This window comes from Diadema setosum, chromosome 11 (genome assembly GCF_964275005.1).
Source record: "Diadema setosum chromosome 11, eeDiaSeto1, whole genome shotgun sequence".
In the NCBI taxonomy this organism is placed as follows: Eukaryota; Metazoa; Echinodermata; class Echinoidea; order Diadematoida; family Diadematidae; genus Diadema; species Diadema setosum.
Window position 1 is genome coordinate 39067485 of NC_092695.1, and position 26989 is coordinate 39094473.

At 38.2% G+C, this 26989-nt stretch overlaps 1 protein-coding gene across 1 annotated transcript in view; it reads right to left on the reverse strand.

Moving 5' to 3' along the window:
• The window catches only part of LOC140234716 (rho GTPase-activating protein 26-like), a 146151-nt gene that overhangs the window by 85419 nt on the left and 33743 nt on the right, over positions 1-26989 (reverse strand). Inside the window, 2 exon segments of the mRNA XM_072314750.1 lie at positions 6295-6356; positions 13699-13794. Coding sequence (XP_072170851.1) covers positions 6295-6356; positions 13699-13794 — 158 coding nt within the window.

Here is a 26989-nt window from a genome sequence, read left to right on the forward strand (position 1 = left end):
GAGACCTCGTCTCCACACTGTGCCGTATGCTGATGAAAGGTCTATGAGCGCTAGGCCAGTTTTCAAGCGTCGTTGGAAGCCAGCCTTAATGTTAGTGATGCCTGCCAACAACCTGGCCAATGAACCATGGATGAAAAAAAGAAGACTGCAAGCTGCTTCCCATTTGGACCATGCTACTCCTCGCTAAGGATGTTTTTCACCTGGATGCGAAGTGCACCTGCCCAAATGCCTGCTCTCAGTGCAAATGTGTGAAGACAAAGCTGAAGTGCACATGTCAGATTGTGTTTACATGCCAGAAGTTGCTAGACTACAACATTTTTCAATGCGACCACAAAAATATGTATATTTGGATAATTTGTCAACCATTCTGTTACTTTAATGCATTGTGGACGGATTTCTTAGAGCAACTGTTCATGAAATAATGAAAGAAGATATGCTCCCATGATGTCTATTTGTTTAGCAGTCAATTCCTCATACAAGTAAATAAAATTGGCGGAGAGACTGTTATTACCAACAGCATAAGTATGAATCTTATGAGGCATGATGCGGAAAAAAGGAAACTTGAAAGTGGCAGCCATCTTGGATTTGGTTGGTATTTTGAATTGAATGCATGCACCAATTGTGTGTTTTTTTTTTTTTTTTTATTTGATTGCCCACACATGCAATCATAGGTATAGAGACCAAAATCTCCATTCTAGACTCAATAGTACAAAAGTTACGAGTCACATTGCAAATAAGCTTGAAAATGGCAGCCATCTTCGATTTTGGCAACCATTTTGAATTGGAGATGTGCTCTAATTGTGTTCGTTTTATTTTCATTCAATTGATAATGCATGCAATCATAGGTATAGAGTCCAAAATGTAAATTCTAGACTTAATAATACAAGAGTTACGAGTCATAAAGCAAATAAGCTTGAAATGGCAGCCATCTTGGATTTTGGCGGCCATTTTGAATAGAGGATGTGCTCTACTTGTGATCATTTTATTTCTATTCAATTCCTGACACGTGCAATAATAGGCATAGCGACTCAATAGTATAAGAGTTATGAGTCGCTATGCAAAATAGCTTGAAAATGGCAGCCATCTTACATTTTAGCAGCCATTTTGAATAGAAGATGTGCTCTAATTGCATTAATTCTATTCATATTCAATTCCTCACATGTGTAGTCAAAGGTGTAGAGACAAATATCTCCATTCCAGACTCAATAGTACAGGTGTTACGAGTCACAACGCAAAATAGCTTGAAAATGGCAGCCATCTTGGATTTTTGCGGCCATTTTGACTAGTAGATGTGCTCTATTTGTGTTCATTTTATTTTTATTCAATTCCTCACATGTGTAATCATAGGTATAGAGGCCAAAATCTCCATTCTACACTCAATACTACAAGAGTTACGAGTCATACTGCAAATAAGCTTGAAAACGGCAGCCATCTTGGATTTTGGCGGTCATTAGGTGATCCGAGTATCCTCTCGGATCACCTTCTGTATCTGTACTGATTCTTTGTCCTTCTTCTTCTTCTTTTTCTTCTTCTTTCTCCGCAAAATTTGTGTATCGGTTAGCTCAGAAAGTACTGCTCCTATCAATTTCAAACTTATGCCATATATGTATCATGTCCCAAAGACGACGGGTCTAATAAAATCATAGTGATCAGTCGACCGTGACGTCACTATGACGTCATTATATGAAAACACATTCTCATTCATATCTCATTAATGGAATGGAATTTTTCAATGAAATTTACGTCACATATATTTCAAGTTATGCGGATTCTACTCATATTCTCAAAATTCACATTTTCTCTTAAAACGTGCGCGTACGCGCGCGTCGAAATACTTGTATGCTCAAATCGAGCTCAATTTTTTTTTGCACACGTTTCAGACCATTTGGAGCATTTTTTGAAAAATTGAAAAAATCGGACGGACGCGTACGCGCGCGCACATATACGCATGCACAGCTCATATGCAACTGAAATTTCCCGTTTTTTTACACTTATCGGATGCCTGAAATGTCAAGCAATATTTCTACCAAGTTTCAAGTCAATCCGACTCAATATGACGTCATACGGGCCCGTCAAAGTTGAAATTCCGCGCGCGCGTCAATGGCGATATACAGTGCAACAATGCCAAAAAACCGCCAATTTTAAATCCGATTTTGCTCGTCAGGATGGACGGTGACCCCCAATTTTCTTTACATATTCTGAAAGCTGATGAGTTGTACATGTCATTTCATGGGTTGGCGATGCTGAAAAATGATTAAAAGATATTAAATTTCTTAATAAAATAAAAAAGTAAATTTTCAAAATGACGTCAACAAAATTCAAGTTCACTCGAGCGTATCTCACTTATCCGTTGCCAATTTACACCCAAATTTCAGTATGTTGTAGCTTATTAAATGATCTTTCATTAATATAATTACAACATTTTGATTGGAGGACGGCATCACCTCGTAAAAATGGATTGAAAGTAATATTGTCAAATTTGACCAGTTTACGTGTTATCTCTATGGGAGAGCAGTTTTTCTGGCATTGAAAATTGACATGACTCTCTTTTTCGAGCACTAGCTCATTTATGCTTCGGTGAATTTCTCCCAGATTTTAGTATGTTGTAGCTGAGACTTTGGGCTATCGTTAATGTGCACTCCATTTTTTCATACGATGTCGGCATCACGTCGAAAATCTTGGTTGAAAATGGCACGAGGCTTCGATGCAGCGTCATTTTGTTTAATACACAGGGCCTATGGAGAATGAAATAGGTCATTGCGTAGCGCATCCGACTCGTAATCCTAAGGTCCCTGGTTCGAGGCTCACTCCTGCCAATATTTTTTTTAAATTTTTTAAAACACCTTTTTTCTTCTTTTTCTTTAGTTAATCTTAATCTCCCTTTGCTTACTTTATCCTTTTCTGATGTTTTTATGCTTCTCCTTCAAATTTCTATAAAATAACATAATTTTTTCTTTATTTTTCTTTCTTTCTACTACTTTCTGTGCAATAGATGAACAACAACAATGGCTATCAATCCCATATTTTGCACATGTTTAGTACATGTCACGTACATTATTTCATAAAATAACAACTACTTGGTCGGACACCATCTTGGGTATGTAAATTAGGGTCAAAGGTCATAAATGTTTCATCCTGTATCTTGGTGAATACATGTCCTATCTTTCCCATATTTTGCGCACGCAAAGACCATGTTACAAGAATCATTTCATAAAATAATCACTTTTTGCTTACACGCCATCTTGGGTGTACAAAATGAGGTCAAAGGTCAAATATACTTCATTCTGTATTTCCGTTAGTGTATACGGAATTCGGTACCAAAGATGGCAGGTCTGACTCCCTTTTCAAAATGAGAATCCAAACATCACACGACCAATGTCCCTAATCTCAGGTGAAAACTCGAATCATTGATTTAAAAAAAAAATCGGATCACCTAATTTGTCAGTCTTGACAAATTCCGAGTCTAGTTTTGAATTGAAGATGTGCTCTAAATGTGTTCATTTTACTCGTATTCAATTCCTGACATGTGCAATCATAGGTATAGAGAGCAAAATCTTCATTCTAGACTCAATAGTACAAGAGTTACGAGTCATAATGCAAAAAACCTTGAAATTGGCGGCCATTTTGGATTTTGGCCGCCATTTTGAATTTTTTATGATACATGCTTGACACTCAAACCAAAATTGTTCTACAGATCATAACCTTCAATTTGGTACCAAAATTGAGACTTTTACATGAATTTGAAATGACTGAGTGCCAGGGCACCCCACTAAAATAGCTATAGAGTACATGCAACACATACTGTGCTTATTTAGCAATTGAGATATATATTGTTGTAGCATGATATTGAAATTAATTACCAAAGATAATTCATATCTCAGGTATGAATCCTTGCACTTTAGACTCTGGGGTGGTGATAGAATAATGAGTGCTTTGATGACATGCACAAACTTGTAGACAGATGGAATAGAAATATGAAGGTAAACACATTTAGATAGTAGAGCTCTTACACATCAAATCCACAAACACATCAATACATGCAGAGAGCCTCTCAATGCTATTAGGTATGTTCAATACGGTACACTCAATGGTTTACAGGCATTCAAGGACATCATACTCATTGAAAAATCGCACAGCACACATGATCAGCATGGCAGGCATGTTGACGCATTATGCTAGGTATTACTGGACCCATGTTAATCAACAACCTTGTAACTTGATTGGTCGATACTCATATTGCTGCGACTGATTATGGGTATAGATGCATTCCTTTGGTTCCACCAACCATGTAGGGAACCACACTGGAGTCAACATTATCCCAAACCAGGATTAAACCAAGATGGCGCTGCTGTAGTTCAGTGGATATGACCATGAATTATCAATCATCAGGTCCCTGGTTCAAGTCCCCTGGCTATAGTGGTTGAGCCCCGAGGCAAAGAACTATCCTCATTGCCTAGTCCTTGGGATGGAACTCAAAACATTGGTCTCGTGGTTGTTTGCTTATTGTATTTAAGCATTCATGCTTTCTTAGTGGTCATGTAAAGCAAAAATCAGTTCTAATCAAATCAAAAGTTTGGTTGATGGTTTGTTTTGCCTTGCTTCAGAATTTGTCTTTTCTGGGAAAGCTGAAACTATAACAAGGATGCAAAGATTGCAATGACATCTGAGAAGAGATTGCAGCACCATAGACTTGAGATGAGAATATGACACCGGACAGGAGGAGAAAGAGAAGGAGGATGAGGAGGATGAGGAGGCAGCCACATCCTGTTTTTTAGTTCAGCGTCAACGCTGTCGATGTCTTTATACCCCACCTTCATTTTAAAGTAAAATGTAGCCTAAGCTCATGCTCTATTGATTGGCATCATATGGAATGAAAAATGTGGTAGAAGTTTCACTGAAATTGGACAAGGAACTAAGATGCTTAATGCCCCTTTCACTAGTTTCATACAACAGGGATATCAATACCACATACATTGTGTATAGCCAAGTGAGGATGCTGATGATATCACTTCTAGTGTTTTCTACTGACATCAGAACAAGTCTTTAGGTGTAGTCAGACTGGCAAAACATCGTGAAGTTTAAGATCGCGATCTTTAAGATCTTGAAATTTTGCCAGTGTGACCACAAACTTCTCGCGAACCTTCCCACTCCAACTAGGGACATTTCCCTCACCCCCGTCACACTTCTTGATCTGTTTGCGGCCAGTGTCTCTGAAGCGCGAGGCCACTGTCATGCACAGATGTGCATTGTTACGTCACAATCATTAGCCGTCGAACGGCACGCTCTTTCTTCTTTCTTGCACGCGCGTACCAATGACCCAAACTTCGTGATCTTAAACTTCTCGATCACGAATCTCGATGCCAGTCTGACTGCGCCTTTTATAGACAAACAAGATCAGTGCAGTATAGAATTTTAAACTGTAGCTGTCATATATTCTTCATCATAATGTGAGAGGATGTCTTCATTCTCTTTTTCTTTTTCATTTCTTTTTTTTTTTTTTTTTGTTGTTGAGGTGTACAGTCAATGTTTTTCTACTTTTCTCGGGGGAATATTAGACAGTGATAAATCAGCAGCTGATAAGAATGACTTCCATCAGAGGAAGTCAGTCAGGTGTATGTAAACACACATTATTGGTGTGTGAGTGACTTCCTCTCTCCCTTCATAGAGTGAATGGATGAATTGTGTGACTGCAGTGTCATCACCGACATTGCTCTGGGCAAATATCATCATTTATATCATATCTGTGAGATCTTAATCCCTTGCATTTTCATTTCTTTTTCTCTCATGAATGGTATACATGTGTATGTATCTCTCTCTATCTATCTCTCTCTCTTTCTTCTTTTTGAATAAAGGGGCATTCCATGAGGTTCTGGAATTTGCCAATAAGAAAAAAAAAACATGCAGAAAAACACAAAAATGGGTATGCTATAAAAAATGAATTAAAAAATAAATAATTCATAGGAAAGAGGTGACTCACTGGAGTGGCACAAGACAATGTAAAGTTACAAGTAGAATTTTTCCCTGGTCTAGCCAATAAATTAAACAAATCACAAAAACGTACCTATAAACAACTTATAAGAATGATGACCCTGACTAGAATGAATTGTATTTTCTTATATGTTCATAATATATGATGGTTTAAGAATGCTTCAGAATCCTTTGGTGGTACATGTATGTGAATTCATGTTTATTTTTTTCCTTTCTTAAACCAAGCACCGGGGTAAATTGGTAAATTTCAGATAAATGCTGCTAACACAGAGTGATCGTGAGCCATTAAGTCACATGGGTGCTTACCATTCGATCTCGTTCATCTTCAATGGAGGCGATGAGTCTTCCAAACTCCTTCAAAGATTGTGCTGTGAGGAAATAATAATAAAGAAGGAAGAGAAAAACAAGCAAATCCATCAGAATTTATTGTAAAACTGAATACACACAGTTTGCTTGAGCACTGACCTCACTGCTGGGCAAGTGAAAGGAGTGGGTAGGCCTACTTGCCTATTTATCCTATCACTTCCTGCGGCATTGTGTCTGTAACATTGCCAATCACAGTCCTGAAAGTTGATGTATGAGATACTCACAAAAAATGCCTGTCTGGGTAAGTGGGGGAAAATTTTTTTTATATTGCCGCGATGAGCCATGTCTGGTTTAACATACATTCTTCATGTGTTTTCTCCACCATAGCACAAAGGGAGGCTAGTAGAACATGAGATATGGAGGAGGGCTGGTCCATCATGTCAGATTTCTGATTCCTTCCCATTGATCACCAGCCCCATTAACCTTTTCATTTTGAGAGTCACGTTCTGGGCGAGATTCTCCATTCCTGTAGAATCTTAAAATCCTCCTTCCTGCCACCATACCACCAAACAGCTACAGGATGGTAGGGGAAGGAGACTGTCTGTTTAGAGTACAAATCTCTGCTCACTCACACATGGTTAAAACAGCCTGAACAGAGAAGAGGTTTTATGTGACTATGCCAGCCAACTAATGTATTCACAGCTATAATACGTTTGTCCCCTCCCCCTCCATAATTGTAAGTCATTTACTTCATCTGTTACTACAGATTTGTTACATTACTTGGAACCCATTTTGTATGCATTTTATTGCTATGTCAGGCGACTCTCAGGACACTCTTCTGGAGCAACTCTCTTTTGAACAACCTAATAATTTATGAAAAAAGCTAGCATGCATAGAATGTGAATACACTAATAAACTGGTCCACTGGGCAGTCTCCACATCCTAGCTGGCTGCGTGTCAGGGTATGGTTAATTTCTTTATTATAAAACAGGGAAAGGGGAAGATGGCTGAATATAGGAGTAGAAAGTTGACAGAAATGGACAGCCACATTTCAGACATCTAGTAAAAAAGCAGGTTGGTTGATTTTGTATCCCTCCCACATCAACTTTTACACACAACTGACAGGACACACTAAATAGTTGCCCAGCCAGCTGTAAATGACCATAACAGTGTGAATGTCTGGGCTCATCACTGCTCTCAATTCAAACCAATTTGTTCCAAGACTTAACAGTAGGTAGTCCATGACAGCTCAATTAAATGCACTTTTCAAGATGGCTTGATTGGTGGTCAAAAAGTGGAATGGTGGTTCGCATGATACTGTTGAATAATCACCAGGGTGGAGGCCAAACAAAGAATTCACACGTGACCACATCAATTCACCTTTTTTCACCCCCATTACTGACTGTCCTCACAATGCACTCAGAAATCAAGCCATTCCTAGGGACACGCTGTTTTCTAAACAGCTTATCTCTTCCAGGCCATTCTTTGCTTCACCATAAAAGCTCCTTATTGTCGGCTTTCTCTTCCATTCCAGATGACAGTGTAAGCTCTTCAGCACAGACATCATCTCAATAGTTTATAACCTTGTACTTTGGGCTGAGAAAGAAAAAAAATCTCCCCTTTACATGTCACTTATATTTGTTGGCCACTGAGTCACTGCTTGCAAGGAAAACATAAAGGAAAACTTTGGACAGATGCAGCCATCCTATTGTTAAGCTGCCAATGTAACCCTTGCTTCAAAAAGAGAATGTGTACTCTGGACTAAGGAACTACACTGCACAATCTGTGTATCAACACAGTCTTCTTGATCAACACAATGAATGAATCATTGAAATACTGTCTGTATATTCAGTGTACAGGTGTGCACATCTTGCCTCCCCATGCAGTCTACAACGTGGTTTTGAATAGAAGACGCATGACAAACAGTGGGGAATTACCAAGACCAAATCTGACTGAATCAAATGCAAAGAAACTGTTTGTAACTGTGGTTGTTCCATCCTACAAAATGATGAACTTGGCTGACTGAGCTGTACGCTGATGTTTAAATAGCTGAAACAACACTTTAGTATACAGAAATTTTGAAACAAAACTGTCACTATCAAGATTTGTATGCACAAGTATCACAATGCCAACAATTTGCAAGATTTAGAGACTCCCCCCAGTATGTGGAACCATGCTATTCAACTTTGTCAAACTGGAAACATTGTTAAATGGTGCCTTTGAGCATCAAAATAGCAGCTTTGCGTCACTCATGGAAGTGACTTCTTTGAGCTGATATCACTGTATGAAGTAAAGATCAACAATCTGCATTGTGACAAATTTCTGTGAAGATCTGCTAAATTTGCATAGAAATGTGTGGTTTATCACAGCAAGTTTAGTGCCCTGCAATTGTTTAATTCAGCTGCTTTTATGGACCTGAATGCATCAAAATCTCTTCAGATCTAAAGGAAAGAATCAGTCTTGCAAGTATTCCATCATTTACGTCTACTCATTACGCTCAATCATGCAAGCAATCCAGGGCATGCACTCACAATAAAAGTTAAAAACTCAGCCAGCCTTGATGTTTCCCTTTAATTGAATGTGCCTATGAATGTCGCTGCATGTCTAGGATTCTGCCAGAAATTATGTGGAGTGCTGGAGGAGACAGGAGATGGGCCATGAAGCCGTAAAACTTCATTATGTCTTCCACCCGCCTGAAAAAATTGCATCACATAAATTTGATGCACGTGCGCTAAAACAACATACGCTCAAACAAAAACAAAAAAAAGGAAAAAGTTTTGCTTCAGCAATCTAGAAGTATGAAGCATGAAAGAGAAGGTGGGAAGGGGGGGGGGGGGAGAATGAAAAAGATGATGGGATGTCCTTCTGACAGTGATATACTGCCAACCAGCCAAGAGACAGGCACTGAGATTCTGAACATGCCATCATCATGCGAAACTTCAAAAATGATGATCAATAAAGGGAGGGAAATCTAACAGACAAAGTAGCACAGTCTAAGCCATTGTATGAATGCACTTGTATACACATAACATGGTTTAAAATGAAAAGTGGAAATGTTGATCACTCATTTATCAATGGTCAGTCCTCGCATCAGGCATTCCCTGTCTTTAAGTCCATTTCAAACCAATTTTATCCTAAAATCTGAGAATTTTAGCCATCAAATTTGCTATAATTTCTTGGAACCTCATATACACCTCTAATCCCATTTCCATCAGTCCTGCTATTAATGTAGAATACCCTGATGAATTCATAACAAGCCAACATATCACTAATAATATCCCTAATGCATATCAATTAGGGACTATTGCATCTTTTTGTTACATCTGTTCAACCTACACTCAAGGTCTCTACCTAATTCCAATCCAAACTATATAATATAATAATAATAACGTCTTTATTTACCCAGGGTAGCCTCTTCAGTGTTGCCACTGCTCTACCAGAGGGCCCTGCTATACTATTACCCTAGAGTTGCCAGGTACCCATTTATACACCTGGGTCGAGAGGGACACAGTGGGTAAAAACATCTTGTTCAAGGACGTAAGCACTGGGCGGGATTTGAATTCGGGTCCTCCGATCGGGAGTCAGGAGTCTTATTCACTATGCCACAGCGCCCCCACTTATATCTATGCCATGTATAACAAAATATATTCTCCTGCCTTTAGCTTGAGATCTCTACTTTGTATACAAATCAAAACAACAGTATCCACACCATCCACTGCTGCACTTGAACCAGCAGTTCATCTTTTCAAGCTATGGCACTCTCTATTATCTTTAACTTCTAGCTTTACCTTTATGAATCCTAATGCAGTCTTCCATCTCAAAGGACCCATGATCAATTTCCAACCCTATCCCCACCACTCCCGCCCCCATGTCTACAGCTCCATCCCTCCCCCTTGGCCCATCCCACCCCATCCCCTATCAGTATCATTTTACAGCTGAAATATGAAGTCAGGTGGTCTAAATATATCTCCTCCAAGGATGGATGGAGTTTATTTATATCAGTGGAGCATGTAGGGCCAGTAATGAGGTTAAGGAAGATGACTGGTCATCTAATGCCCACACTCTGTGAGGCAGACTAAAAGCTATACCCTTTCTACTCTCACATCACTGCTGTAACATCTCTATCCATTCAGTCATCCAGCCTGCACGTCTCCTTAGCACTGTCTCCATCTAGAAACTGAAGATTATAATGCACAGGTCCATGACTCTGTGTGAGATAACTCCATGTTTAAAAAGACTGAAATAGGTTAAGTCTAATCACAACAACAAATTTTAGAAGTCTCACCAAAATTGGACATAAAATAAGGACGTTTATGAATTTAAAGTTTTCATTAGACAATGTAATACAATTTTATGTTTAAATGGACTAAAATGGGTACAGTCTAATCACAACAAAATTTTAGAAATCTCACCAAAATTAGACGTACAATAAAAAAAAGTTTATGAATTTCGAGTTTACTAGTCAATGAAATACATTATATCATAAGGCAATTCAATTTGGTATTGATGCCATTGACTCATAAGTCGCTTCTACACTTCCAAACAATCCTCACTAAATGTCCCCTTTTCTGTAAATAACTGTAGTCTTCAAATCAAGTTATCAAAATGTTGTGACAGCTGTCCCAGCCAAGCAATGATAAACTTTAACAGGGGAGGACGGGTTGTAGCTGATTCTAATCATCTACCAAAAACATGCCTTTCATATTTATCAGATATGATTTGAGACCAAGTATGACTTTACTAAGACTGCAGCCATGTACACTAGTTTACTCCATTTAAGTCAGTTTGAAGCTGGAATGATATTGGACTTACAGGTGTGTTGCCTGCAGAGGACTTCAAGCTCAAATTTTGGGCAAGACATGGATTTGTAGTATACATACATCATTTGCAAAAGATTAACTTCATCATGAGAAATTTGGCCAGGCAAAAATGATGGATGACATGGCACGCTGAGAAAAGGATGTCAGCAAAGGAATGAGAATTTGTTTTTCTTGGCAAAATCCACAATGTCATGTCATCACGTAAAGAAAACATATGAGCTTTAGCAGCTCAGAGAGCTTTCAAGCCAGTTTAGGAATAAAAGCCTGGGGGAGGAGCCACAGATACGATGCTGTGCCTATTTGTAGTCATCGCTGTAAATGGTAATTTATTATCGAAGCGATGCGGCAATAATTCATTATCACACCGCCAGGGCGTGATTCACTCTTACTTACCAATATGAACTCACCTTGACAAATATTAATCACACATGTTCACTTTACTCATCTTCCTACACAGGACTTAATGAGTGGGGGTGGGGTAGGGACTAATAAAGTCACTCAGTATGATAATAAAACATCTACTTAGCCCAAAGATTGGTATTAAATCTAAGGGAAGGGGAAGGGGAACTCTGGGGAGTTAAATGAAGAGGATGAGTTCTGTATACAAATTGATTGATGGAGAGGTGCGATATCTCCTCTTCCACTGATTCCCATTCTTCAAATGATTTAATCCATGGAGACATCACAATCTTCATCATCCCACCCAACCCAAGCTCCCCCTACACCCCCCTCCCCCCCCCCCCCACACACACAAATAGTATCTGGCCTGTTGGCTCAAAAGAGAATTTAGCAAACCACTGTATCACACCTGTATGTAAACACTAGATGTGCATCTGGTTCCCTTGAGACTGTGCATTTTTTTAATTGCTCCATCAAAGCAAATTTCTAAAAACATAATGAGGAAGTCAATATCTTCAGAAGATAGCACTTTGCATAGAAACTGTCAGGATCTCCATCAAAGGCTATGGCATAGTTCTGAAGCCATGTTCAGTGAGAATCTGCTTGAAATCATAAATGGATTAACCGTATCAGATATCTCAGGTGACCCAAGCCCTATATTACCTGCTACCTCCTTCCGGCAAGTATGTACAGGTCAAGGCAAGTCCAAGTGGTCAGCTTTCTACACCGCTCTGTTAATTTTACTCTGCGGAGTACGAAGTTGCTATGGACCTATCTTTTTCATTATCTCTCCTCTGTATCAGGCAGTGACTCATAGGGCACCATAGTAATTTACGTGCCGTGCTTCAATATTTTCCTGATACGTGGTTGTCATGTTGACAGATGCATGACCACCTACATATATTTTGAGTGTGAATCACAGCAGTAATTAAAGTGGTTTTGAAAGTTTTTTGGTCACATGATGTCTATGTATTGTATTGTGTACCATAACAGCAGTTGCCAATCTTGAAATACATAACACAAAATAACACATTAACAAGGCATCACTCTACAGTGAAACAACATGATGACAATTATCACATACCATACATTATTGTAAAAGTGGAAATTTTTGTGCATTTCGCATGACCACAAACTAGTGTGAAAAATAAAGCATGTATGCTTGTGCTCTCTATGTGCATCACTAATTAACATCTTAATTCCACGGAATTAAAACCACAAGGAATTCATCTTACCAGGATGAGCGAAAAAAAAAAAATTAGTTGCATGAAAATATCCACTTTCACAGTAGGAGGAAAGAATTTTACCCTTATTTTCCTTGATTTTTTTTAAGAGTATGATATGCGTGATGCACTCAGAGAAAATGATATGGTGTCATGTTTTGTTGCAAGGCTGGGAGGCATTCTGACATGAAATCTGATTTGAAATGTGCTCTTTGGATAGGAAATTTGATTTGGGATGTGCTCTTTTTATATGAACTGACATCTCCTGCTGACATTTTGTGTATCTGTAGAGGAAGGACAGGAGATGGAGACTTATATCATGACAAACATATTCTTCTTTCTTCACTGATATGTATCACGACAGAAACATAATTTATCAAGGGTCACAGGCAATATCAGAACAAGAGTTTATTGAGAAAATGTATCAAATTTTCCATTCAGTGGCAGCTTACAATGTTATACTTTACAAAGGGAAGGTTTTAAGGATACAAAACTATGATCCAACAATACCTTCTACAGTACAAGTGGATGAAGGAAACAATATATAAACTCATACAAAACAAAGAAAAATTTTCTCATGATTATAAACACCAAAATATTGTAGCATATATATATACATATATATATATATATATATATATATATATATATATATATATATATATATATATATATATATATATATATATATATATATATAATGGATACATGGTAATTGGTTCTTTACCCATAAATGTTCCTCCATTTATGAAATCACTCTCATGAAAAACTTTTTCAAGTTTCAACATTTTGAACGACACAAAATTTCTTGTGTTGTCATGCTGCACCATTTATATTTATACTAATCATGAAATAAAACATGTCTTTGTAATATACTTCTGCACTAGTTCACCACACTTTGACAGTCAGACAAAAATGTAATTTACCCGCCATGAAGATTGTAAAGTAAATATAATACTTACAGATGTCTATCTCGGCATCTGTTTGCGACGTGCCAATGCACTCAAAGTTGAAGTTGATGAGTGTTTCTGAGAATGCTCGCTGCGCCTTGGATAGATCTGCAAGACAAAAGGTAAAGATGAGGAGAAAAAAAAATCATGACCAAATTGTCTGACTGCATTATTATCTCTGAAAAGAGCAGCTGCTGACTTCATTCTCAACAAACTGTACAGTTCATTCAGAGATTATTGTCAACGAGTCCATCTGAAGCAGCATTAAATGTTTAAAGTACTGAAATGTGGATTCCACGTAGTGAATGCAAAAAAAAAAAGTGGATGATATATTTTCTTTGACACATCCCATCCAAATTTTCTGGAACACTTTCTACATTCTTGCCATTTGTAATATTGATCTGTTGTCAAGGAGATAGAGAGAGAATTGCAATCCGTCGTAAATGAAACAGCGTGGTGACTGTGGGTCGTAAATGTAGTAATTCAATTCCAGGCACCATTAGATTCAGTAATGGATATGAAGGCAGTGAAACAAGTGAGTCACCACCAGCTGGCTGTGCTGTATGTGTGTTTGTGTGTGGGTGTGTGTGCTGCATGAAGGATCTTTTCTACATACATCATGAGATATTCCCCCCCCCCCAATCATTCTTCTTCTCCCTTCAGAAGGAAGAGATGTTTAAATGCATTAACCCTCATACTACCACCATCTTAAATTTCCAATGACATTCTATAGAAACTTGGTTACCAATGGTCATGACAAAATTTAGTGATTACTGATGCTAAGTGATAGAATTACCTTGGTATTAAATACCACAGTAATTTGTTGGCACTGTTTTTACTGGTAAAAAACCACGGTAATAGATACCGCAGTTATTCACTTTGGTACCATTCTCATTTATGAAACACCATGGTATTTCAGGTATACAGCGTGCAGACACTCATCTCAGGAAAAGAGATAAGTACGTCAGTTCACCTGAGAAATACACATCTGTATGATTGGTGGTATTTTGTGACAAGATCCACACTTAAATCTCTCATGCATATTTCATGCGAAATTTTGAATTAACACCCTAAATACCATGGTATATGGATGTATACTGTACTGTTCTTGATTGTTCTTTTGTGGTGCATTTGCATTCAAATTACAAAGTACACCACAAAATAAAATGGACCACAATATTTGAAATGCCACAGTATTTCACTGTCAATGTGACTACACCTACATGTATATTGACATCTGTTAGGAAGAATTTATTGCAAAATAAATCTCACACACAAGGCTGCCTTTAGAGCAATAACTTTTTCCATTGTTTGAAGACAGCAATGAAATGATAGGCTGTTAAAAAACATGAGCCTGATAATTAACTTTATTGGGGCTCTGAAACAGAAATGTGCTTTTTATTGATATAAGAACAGATGTATTTCACCATGAAATGTATCATACAGCTAGTCACGAATGTTCAAATTATTTTTCCATTTTGAATCAAATGCACTATGCCTTAAATAACAAAAAAAAAACACTTTAAGTTATGATTGTCATCCAGTTCTTATTAACATTTCACCCTCAGTTTTGATCCTACTTGCCACTTGTTGAATAATTTTGGTAAGAATTGGAAATGGTTGCAGAACATAAAAAACAGCTTTTACCAGGTTTCCACACATGAAGGCATTATGGCATCATTAGCATAGCCACTACAAAATCATGCTTAGCTGGTCCCCTTGGCTGGGAATCAATCCCATCTCGACTGACTGACGATACATCAAACTAAACTGATCTTGTTACGAGTCCATGTATGTAGTGGGGAGCTCCTTCATTGGGGGGGGGGGGGGGGGGGCATAGAGAGAAATCAGACAAATAGATGTCAAAGCCTCAACACATGGCATAGTCTCGAAAAAAAAAAGGGTAGTGTCACAAAATATCATCAGTACACTGCATTGTACATCTTTTCTAGGAATTGCTATTGACTATGCATGCATAAATATAGCATTATTTGTTGGCAGTTATCCCATCATGCACTCAGGTCTAGATAAAGATTTTTTTTTTTTGTTCAACACAAATAGGGATCACTGATTTCTCTCAAGAAACCATGAAATCAAAGAAACAGTTTTCTTGTTTGTGTCCAGCAATGCCAAATCATAATGATACGTATCTGCTCATGAATGCACCTAGTGCATCACATTCATTTTCCCTCCCTCCCCTGCCCCCTTTTTTTCGGGGGGGGGGGGGGGGGGGAACAGACGCAAAGAGATAGGAAAGAAGTGAAGACGGCATCACAGTCTGTGCACTTGAGACTAGTTCATGGCCATGACCCAGCAGGCAATAACCAATGTTTATGAGCGACAACCCCCCCCCCCAAAGCAAATGTGAACAGTCATACTTTATTACCTCCTGCCACATTCATGCATCTTAATATTCTGCATCGTTCCCTCACAGCTTCTTCAGTCTCACCCCCCCCCCCATGACTGTTTGAGCTACGAGGAGCATCCCATCAATACTCTCCATATGGAAGACATTAAGCCACTATAAATGTCATGCTTTAATAAGTACTTCACACTCCACAACTCTTCACGTATACAACAGACGGAATCTGCATCATTTCGCTCATACCTTTACATACGCACACAAGCACACACACACACACACACACTCACATACACACATGCCATAACTCATTTAGGGGGTTTGGCATCTTTGTATCTGCTGTATGTATGTGTTTGTGTATGTATTTTTGATATGCCATTTTTTCGGGATTCATTTCATTTGGAGAATGATGCTATCCATGTTCCTAAATAGCATTCTCTATCAGAAAGGTAGTTATTAAGGGAATAGATGCATTACATGGGTGCAATGTTTCTGTGATTCAAACAAAAATACATAATGCCAGCTATTCTCTATTGTTCACATTTCCTGTTTCCCTTCTATTTATGATCTGACAAATATTACAAAATGACTAATACTGCACAATCTGGCACGCATGACAAATAGTCAAGGATGAATGAAAACAATGCCTCCTGAATGGGATTCCCTCTGCTGAAGGGTTGAAGGTTACAAGCAGTTTATAGATTTTGAAAAACAGGATGTTTTGAAAAGTGTGGATGTAAATGAATATTCATATCTAGCAAACAACATTTCCTTCTCATGATTCATGAAAATACCAGGCATTTCCTGAGAGAAAAGTGGAATATATAACTGCTTTGAAAAAAAAAAAATCTACCTTCCCTTATAATTATATGTTACCCCTAGTTCATGGACATCAGTTGCATATTTTGCAAGTATTGTTGCCATCACTGTATGCAATTTTCGTAATTGTTGTGTCGCACATTCTGAAACATGTTAATCACTCTCGATCCAAACATAATAATGACGAGTTATACAGCTACAATGGAATTGAATGTTCATCAAGACAGCAATGGAATATTGAACATTTCTATCATGATTATGTCTACTTCTTTTTTTTTAAATGGGGTGTGGAGGGAAGGGGTGGGGAGAAGGAATTGTTTCCTGGTTTCAAAGAATCAGAATCGACTCCTATATTTTCTCAAATGCCAAAGACATCCAGTGAACTGCATCACCCGTTAGGAGGAAGACTTGAATCTAGGCAAAGAGGAAGATGCAAGACGTGTCCAGACATGTTCTGGGAGTAGAAATCTAAACAAAATCCAATGAAACAGCAAATACATTCTATGCAGAATGAAGCTGACATCATGTTGTCCCTGGCCTCTTGATTTCACTTTTTTTCCTTTTTTCTTTTGTTTTTTGTTTTGTTCTTGTTTTTGTTTGTTGTTTTTTTTGGGGGGGGAGGGGTCTTTTTGTGGGAGTGTATCTTTGACAGAGAAAGGGTCAGTCTACCTACACTGAAATTTAAGCCCTTTTTACACTTGTGTTTCTTAACCCCGGACTTTCTCTGACCCAGGACTATCGTTAGTCCCGTACCAATTTTTTCAGCTTTTTACACTGGCCAATTAGTCCCGTACTATCTCTTGTCTGGGGCTAAGGAGAAAACTGACCTTTTTACACTCGTATATCTTAGCCCCGGACTTTCCAAACCACATGAATAATCATGATTACGCTGTGCACTGTACACGTACACGCACGCACCGGCAGCACTTGATTACCTCGTTTCTGATTGGTCAGTGGGGGTCGGACTTCGTCTCCGTCGCTTAGCCCCGGATTATTTTTTCGTTCTGTTTACACTTACTTGCTTGGCACCGCAATTGCGGTGCTAACCCTGCTATTTTGCAGGGCCAGATAGTACTGGATTATCAGTGGGGCTAGCCCACTTTGGCAAAAATGAGTGTAAACAGAAAGTGGGCTAAGGATAGTCCCGTACCAACGGTGGGGCTAAGGCCCCCCTTAGCCCCACCGTTGGTACGGGACTAAGCAAAAATTTACAAGTGTAAAAAGCCCTTTACAGAGCAGGTACAGGTATGTTGGTCTACATTATTGTATGCATGATGTCAATGCATAAGTGTGTAATCAACATGTAATGTATGAGGAGATACACGTGTGCAACACATGTTCCTTCCCAATTTATACAAAACTGTCAATTAAAAACAGCTTTATCATACTGATATGCATGGCGACGCACCATGTGCATGTATGCATGCTGTGTGAAACAGATGATGGCTCACATCATTGCATGCACATACACATTACAGCTTAGAGACAACAAACCTACATATATAATGTACCAGGTATGTACCTGTGTAATATGCATCTTGGAAGTACTGGTATGCTCACAACAAAATCTACCTACCGTAAAGTTCCGTGTATAAGACGCACCCGTGTATAAGACGCACCCCTAATTTCGAACCTAAAATTTAGAAGAAAAAAAAACAACACGAAAATGTCCATGCAAATATTGCGTGTGTCATACATATTATTTCAGCTCAAAATTTCCCTAGAATGCAGCATGTATTTGCTCTATTTTTCGTTTCCTTTTATATTTTCTTTTAACGGTATTCATCGGACATCACCAAAATATGGAAGACGCAAAATGCGAGACTTGTCTCGGTACTCACTTGCTATTGTTTCGCCTTTCAATCATGGTACATGTGTCATGCATATCGTACTCATGAGTGTACAGTACGATCTTTGCTGTCATACATAGCAGAGGGTGTCTCGCATATTGACGCATATCAGACTGGAAGGTTCATTACGAAAAATAAGAAAAACATCAACAAGTGTAGCAGAGGGATCATACGGCAAGACGTACGGTGCGTACGGTAATTACACTCATGCACTGTTACCAGTAACATGTGTGTCTCTTGTACCATGCTTGTATGCACATTGCTAGCCTTTTGCAAAAGGCAGCTCGCTGTAATTTCAGCACACGCACACAGAGAGCAATGGACTTGCACACACAGCGCGCAACGGGCAAGCGCGCTTTGATCCGATCGCTGTGTGCACGCGAGTCCATTGCAAAAGCCTCTCTGCAGCTGCTGCCTTTGCCAAAGGCTTGCTAGCTAGCTACAGTGTAGCTATGCTACCCTAGCTGGCCTTGCACTCGTGAAATGAAGAGCAAACGAACGACATGGATATGCATGCATGCTTCACACATCGTTCATATTTACGGTGACATAGTGTCGATCCTACTCCGTATTTTACAGCTTTTGTCTATGGCCATATTGATACTAGTACATTGATAAGTTTTACGGTATCAGTAATTTAGTAATGATACCTGTACATCGCGTATTCCAGCTACTAGGTTAGCTGTTGGTAGCTTGGTAGACTGACATCGGTAGCATACAGCAGTGCTGTTACAGCTGTTGTCTATGCTGGCCAGATTGATACATCGTTACTGCACAAGGCCGATGTAAGTTTATCTCGTATTTCCAGCTTTTGTGTGTGTCCAGATTGAAAGATCGCTCTTTTATCCGTAAGTTTTAGTGATTGCTTACCTTCCAAACGTCGATGGGCATACATGGCCCCAAGTTGGCCTTATAAAATTGGGTGTACATGACGGATTTTTTTCCGTGATTCGACTGTACCCGTGTATACGACGCACCCCCGATTTTCAACGTTTTCCGACGAAAAAATAGTGCGTCTTATACACGGAACTTTACGGTATGGATTCCATAGGGTTGACCAGCAGTCAGAAGAAAATAGTAACCCATATACTATACCCTAGTAATTCCTTTCAGTAAAGTGGAACCTGCAAACTCTGTAAACTTGTCAGAGGAAAGTGATTACCATTTGAGCTTCCGAGTCTTGACCTTGACTTCTTCATAAAAATAGCTACAAAGACTTCTTGCAACATGGATACATTTGTTATAGAGCAAAAGGAAAGATATGATACGGGACTTTTCATGTAATGCAGACAGCTTTATGATCATGAGCGTAACATACAATACTCTTGCTTTAAAATACAGCATTCATAATCAATATCAGATTTCAGTTTACATCCTCATTCTCAAAGGTTTAGCATACTCTCATAGTGTTGCTATTCATTTGATACTTGCAAGTCTTGATTTCACAATGAGCATGAAATTTCAGAAGATGTTTGTGCAATCCAACATCAAGTATATTTGAATTTCTGCAAAATTCTAGAGTACATGTGAAGAAGTCTGTGCATTCAGCACTTGGAAAAACGATGCTCCTTAATGGGTTGATATTACTGTATTTACCTGGCCATTCACTGGCAAATACAGTGCACAATAACTACTGTAAAACGAGGAATGTTTGTGTGCATTTTAATTTTGCGAATTTCGTGATTGCCAAGATTCGAAAAATTAAAATGCACGTGAAAGTTCTTGTCTACACTATATGCATTGAATACCAGTGGCAGTTCGCGAAAATTTCAAGCCACAAAAAAGGCCGTCAGCTCCAATTCGCAAAAAATTCATGCCGCAAATATATTATGTTTTACAGTAATCACTGCTGTAATGTTCCTTCTGCTATTGAAATATTTAATAGTATGTATATTGGTCCTTGAGGTATTTTCACGTTCCTAAAAGAAAACCAAACAGCAGGCAATGCACGCAGAATAGACCACAGCTACAGTATGCCCCCTTCACTCGCTATTATTTCTAGGCTTTTTGACATTGCCTTATGAGTCATGATCTCCGGATATACTACTATTGTTCTTCTATCAATGAGCCACAATATCAATTTTCTCATCTGATGTACAGCTATAATGAGTCACTGGTAAATGGCAATCAATCAAAAATGTTATACATTGGCACTCCAAAGCAAACATGCCACAATTGTATCATTATGCAGATCACAAACTGAGTGAGGCTATAACGACTGATCATTGCTATTTTAACAAATGCTCCTGATAGAGATAAAGAGATATCAAATAGCAAATATCATTTCCCTGTCAGATTAGCAATACAACCATGAGAAACTTGCTCCATTGGCCAAGAATGACTTCATATCCATATAAAATTTGTACCTACAAAAAAAAAAGGGGGGGGGGGGAGAACCATGCTGGCAAGCAGCCAGAATAACTTTGGTTTAATGGGGTATGACATATATCAAAACTGTCATATCTTTGAATTTGAAAAGCCACAGTGAATTATATATATTTGAAATTTTGAGCTGATGTGAAAGCTTCTGCATATTTCTACAGTGTGCTGATATGCACATCATAACAAGATATGTTCACACCTACACGTAGTTGACTTCCATAACGTATGTTTGTAATGTGATTCCAGTGTTAGCATTCAAACCTCAATAAATAAATTTCATCACTGAGAATTGCAGAACATATGGACACAAGAACATACAGGCCCTACACAATCCTTTCAGGAAAATGTCAGATTAAGTGCAGCAGTATAATTTCCTCGCATAAAAAAATATAAAACATTGACACTACAAAACTTTTTACATTTCTTTTGTTTACACACAGCTCTACTATAAACATCTTTCAGGTATGCACAATGATCTAAGACCTTGAGGGCAACATCAAATATAAATCACTGCAATCACCTTCAACTAATGCAATACATTTGTAATGCATCTCTTCACAAGCATACTCATACCTTCATGACTGTGCTAAATATGTCATTGTATAGAATTTGTGGCCTTCTCCTTTGTTTAACCATTTTTTGGGGGGAAGAGTTCAATCATTTCATTGTGGAATTGATTTATCAGTCATAATCTACACTTCACATAACCTTTCAAAGTAGCAGGAAAATGTTGAAAGGACTTCCCACTGAGGGAGTTATTTCTAGACAAGAGAGTGTGAAATCTAATCTCCCATCATGCAGTGAAAACCTAATAATAATACATCTAAAATACAAACTTTCAAACACAGGCATCTTGTGATTCACTGTCACAGCCGAGGGAATAAAACTGGCTAAAATCGCAATATCCCATCTCTAGCAGACCAGTAGAACAATTATGTGTATTTATAGCTCTCGAAGAGGAATATGAACAAAAGTACAGCAACAGACTAGAAGACAGATTTCTGTATTCAGGCAAATTTAAGTACAGTCTGCAGATTATTTCTGCAAATTCCACTGTGTACGTAAAAAGCTGATACCCAATTTGATACCCAATGCTACTAATTACTGCATTATATTGTACTTTAAACATGCTTTTTCACAAACAAGCATGAAACTAACATACAAATATTGTAATTCCGTTAGACATATATACATGTAGGTAATACAGATAGTAATATATCATAATGTGCTTGCATCACAGCACAGAAACAACTGAAATATATTCTGCTGTGATGTAGAGTATAAGAGCTCCTGATGTACTTGAAATTACGACCAGATGTCTTTATTTTGACTTAAAGTGATGTTGAATTTCCAATGTGCACAATCTACTGTAAAACACCATATTTTTGTGGCATGAAATTTTCGTGAATAGGAGCCATAAGCCTTTTTTGCGGCATGAAATTTTTGCAAGTTGCCTCTAACATTCAATGCATATAGTGTAAACAAGAACTTTCGCGTGCATTTGAATTTGGCAAATCTTGGCACTCGCGAAATTTGCGAAATTAAAATGCATGCGAACATTTCCTCGTTTTACAGTATTTATTCTAGAGCTTGCAAAAATCTGTGTCATCAATGCAAAGATTATGAGATTGTGGAAAAATATCTACAAAAGAATATCTGCTCATTATCTACACAACACGCACATATACTGCACAATCTCCTTGACTGAATGTCATATGCAATACGGTCATATTAGCATGAGATGCACAAAGCTTGATGTCTTTAATACTCTTGACAAAGCCTTGTTCATTCAATTGCAGTCTAGTAGGTCTCACATGATTGACATGATAGTGAGAAACTGTTGAGTCTAGGTATGGTTTAAAGGGTGTGTACAGTTCTGGTTGAGGTGAGGATTTAGCTTTTAACGTTTTGCGAGATATTCAATAACCACTCTATGAGATGTCAAAGAGCATGCAATTCTAAGGGGCATCAAAAGTTTATCTGATGAAAATCGGTTTTGAAATGGCTGAGATATCCAAAAACAAGGTGAAACAAAGAGATCCTAATAAAAGGCGTGGCCTGTCGCCTATTATTATTATCACTTTTCTTGATATCTCAGCCATTTGAAAACCAATTTTCAACAAATAAATGTTGAATCCTTCTTAAAATTACATGCTCTTTCATAATTCATAAGAGGTTTCTCATTATCTCACTTAGGAATGTTCAAAACATGAATCCCCACCTCAACCAGTACTGTACAGTCCCTTTGATATATTAAATGCTACAAAATGCTTTGTTACAGAATACTCTCAGCTACTGTACTTTTTTTTTCATTTTTTTTTTTTTTTTTTTTGGGGGGGGGGGTATATATGAAGGCACAAATGTTTATCATCACACTCTCTTACATCTGTAACACATGTAACCATGTACAGGCCAGTAGCATTGCATTTTCTGCAACCCAACAAAACTGTCAAACAAGACATACATCCATAAGTTAAGGCTTTCATTCATTCATTCATTCATTCATTCATTCATTCATTCATTCATTCATTCGAAAAGATACATTATCCCATTGGTCCCTGTAGAGTAAACTTTTGGCTTCCCTCTGTGTAGGCCGCAAGCTAGCAAGCTAAAGTGGCATGGAGTCCAAACATCTAAAATGGCTTGACAAATATGCTCTTTGCTCAGGTTGCACAGACAGCTTGCCTGCACATTGTATTGGATCAAGATTGGCTTGGGTCGTTTTCTATAAAGTAATTTCGTTCTTGGTTGCATGATGACATGCAAATTGTGGTATCCAAATTCCAATTACGCCCATTATCTGTAAGGGTACAACTGTATAGTTCTTCTCTCTACAGTTAGAATCCAGATAACACCTCTACTAAAACTCCACAGTCCTGCACACCTGAAGCCACTACGAACTGCTTAACTATTTTCTTCAGCAAACTGTCATAAATGCAAGCTCACCAGATGTGTGAACACACTATCTGTGTGAACAGTAGAAACAGTAGTTATGGGAATTTAGCTAGTTTTTTTGTTAATTTGTTTTAATTTTCCACCTGACAAGGTGGCTGGCGAGCCCATAATGTGCTAGCTGGTCATCCATGGTGTCCATTTTTGAGTAGGCCTATATTAATAAACAGGATCTTCACCATTTATATCTCTTTAACTGGTCTAAACATTACAAATGTACAAGCAACAATTGTCAGCATGATTGTATTCCACTAAATAATTCTTTCCTGGTATTGTACAAGTTTAGTAGAAAGTCCCCTGAATTACATTCTCAAAGAGCTACACCCTTCATGTCTTCTTTCATTCTCACCATATCAAACAAGGAGTGTGTGGCAAGTTCAAAAGAACATAAATCGCACTTCATAGTCAATCATGCCTAGCATTACTTGTGTTTATTAAAGGGAAGCTCTACTCAATGTTTAAGTTGACTGTATCTAGACATATAAGGTAAAGCAAATAGGATCTTGGATATTTCATGAATACATAATAAAGCAAATCATGGAATTTTATTGGTGACATATTTGCAATTAACAGTGACAGAAAGTCATATAATCTCACATTTAAAAATAGACATACCTACATGATGTCCTCATCTCACAACCCTTCTATTGGTTTGTATTCAAACAAGATTATGTAAGCATTCTTTTTGTCCATTATTCAGCCAGAACATCTCCTGCACTTTACAAAGTGTTCTCTGCAGACTCATAAGAACTCTTAAAGAGAGTGATTGTAAAGGATGCAATTTCTTTCTCTTGATTTATGCCAGAAACAGACATTTAGTAGAAATTTGCAGGCAAGTAACGGAGACTAGTGGGGTGATGACCCCAATATCTAATAAACACATTCCAATATGAGACTGCAGTACAGTTGTATATGACCACTCTCACTACTCTTGAAAGTCTCATTACTCAAGTATTTCTGTCACATTTTCTTGACATTTACACTGCTCTGTCTGTTTGATTTGAATCTGCAGATCTATCACATGCATTTTGATTACTGGTAGGCCTATGGAATGGAATGCCACCTTAAAGACAAGTGGTTAAATGAATGAGTCATTTACAGCAAACATGGCTAGTGATAAAGTTCAAGTGATAACACAGGCTCTCTCATCATGTTGGAGTGATGAAAATTACAAGAAAAGAGAAACAAAATCTTTCACTGTGATCAAAGTATATCATCAAGAGGATTCTATTTCTTTTCCTCTTTTTACTTTTCCATCTTTCTTCTCTTTTTCCTTTTTCTTTCCCTCTTCTTTCTATCTCTAATCCTTCTCCTTTTCATCCTCCTATATCTGAATCCTTTTGTTCCTTCTCCTCTTCCTTCTCCTTCTGTTCTTTCATCTCCAATCCTTTTCTATCTCCTCCTTCTCCCTCTTCTGTTTCTCCTTTTCTCATTCTTCTTTCTATCCTTTTTGTACATCTTGATTTAAGTGACTGTACGCTTACACCTGGATTTCTTTAATAGTTAAACAGATATTTTGCACTATTGACACATGGCAAACATTTCCTCAGTCTAGCACTTTGCAAACCACATTATCTATATGACATCTTCAAAGACAAAAAAGGACCTTCAGCACTGCAGCCCTTTATCACAAGAACACGAAGGTCTTTTCCATTGTATTTTTTCTTTGAATCTCTAATTACATTTTAGAACAAGAGCCTTTGGATGGTACGACTTGAAATTGCAACTAGAATCAACAATGCTGATTAACCACTTATGAATGTGAATTTGGTAAAACCACATGATAATGCATTCACAAAGTCATAAAACGACCTATGGACACAAAGCACACTTTCCACTTTTGGTCAGTGATGCAGAAACAACCAAAACCAGAACAAAATGACAAAATGATTAAATACCACATGAGTATTTATGCATGTTTTTCGCATAACGGTAATTTATTCTTCATCTGGAAGTAGCCTGAAAAATTAAGTTCCTTTCATTGAAAAACATTTCTATTCAAACACACATCCACATAAAACAACCAGTGAAAGAGCAACAATAACCTTCCATAAATCTCTGTATGCTACACAAACACTAAGCATTATGAGCAATGACACAGTGCGGACACTTCAAACATCCTTTAAAATTAAAGTCAATATTTGAGGCAGCATTAAGACATGAATCCCAGATTTCAAATGCCATCATGTTCATACCGGGCCTGTAATACAATGTATCTGCCTGCCCTGGTTGCCTATCTCTCATCTCTGACTACCACTTTAGTCTTTACCAGCTACCACTGTAACAGCTCCCTGACTGCCTCCCCTTTATCTCTCTATCAATTACCACCCCCCCCCCCCACCATAGTCCCAAGTGTTTGCATTTTGTGTCTATTATGCAGCCAGCTAACACAGGAAACCATGACTCACTCTTGAGATGCCCTATGTGCATTAACTCCATGCATTTACTCTTCCCAGCCCATCCCCTCTCCCCCCCCCCCCCCATCCTATTATGTTCCATGTAGAGCTGAACCATAAGTCATGAGCTACAAGTTCATTTACTCCTCCCCCTCCCTCTCCTCCCCCTCCCTCTCCCTCTCCTCCCCCTTCTCCCTTTCTCCTGCTCCTCCTTCTTTTCTTCCTTGAAGGGACTCACGTGGTTGGGCTGGGTTTACCATGGCGATAAGGAAAAAAAGAAAAGAAAAGAAACTTGTCAGATCGAGCACCTGTGAGTGACTTGCCAGTTAGTGGGGGGGGGGGGGGGTGGCACAAGATTCACAATTAGTGTCACGGAGAGTGAGGCTAAATACTTTATCATGTACAGATACATGATGCATACTTTCACATGAATGCTGACTATAACATCATTGCAACATGGCCTTAATATAGGCCATTTAATACATTACCAATGAACAAAGAGCAAGGTACAGTTGTACATGTATACACTAATACCTGTAACT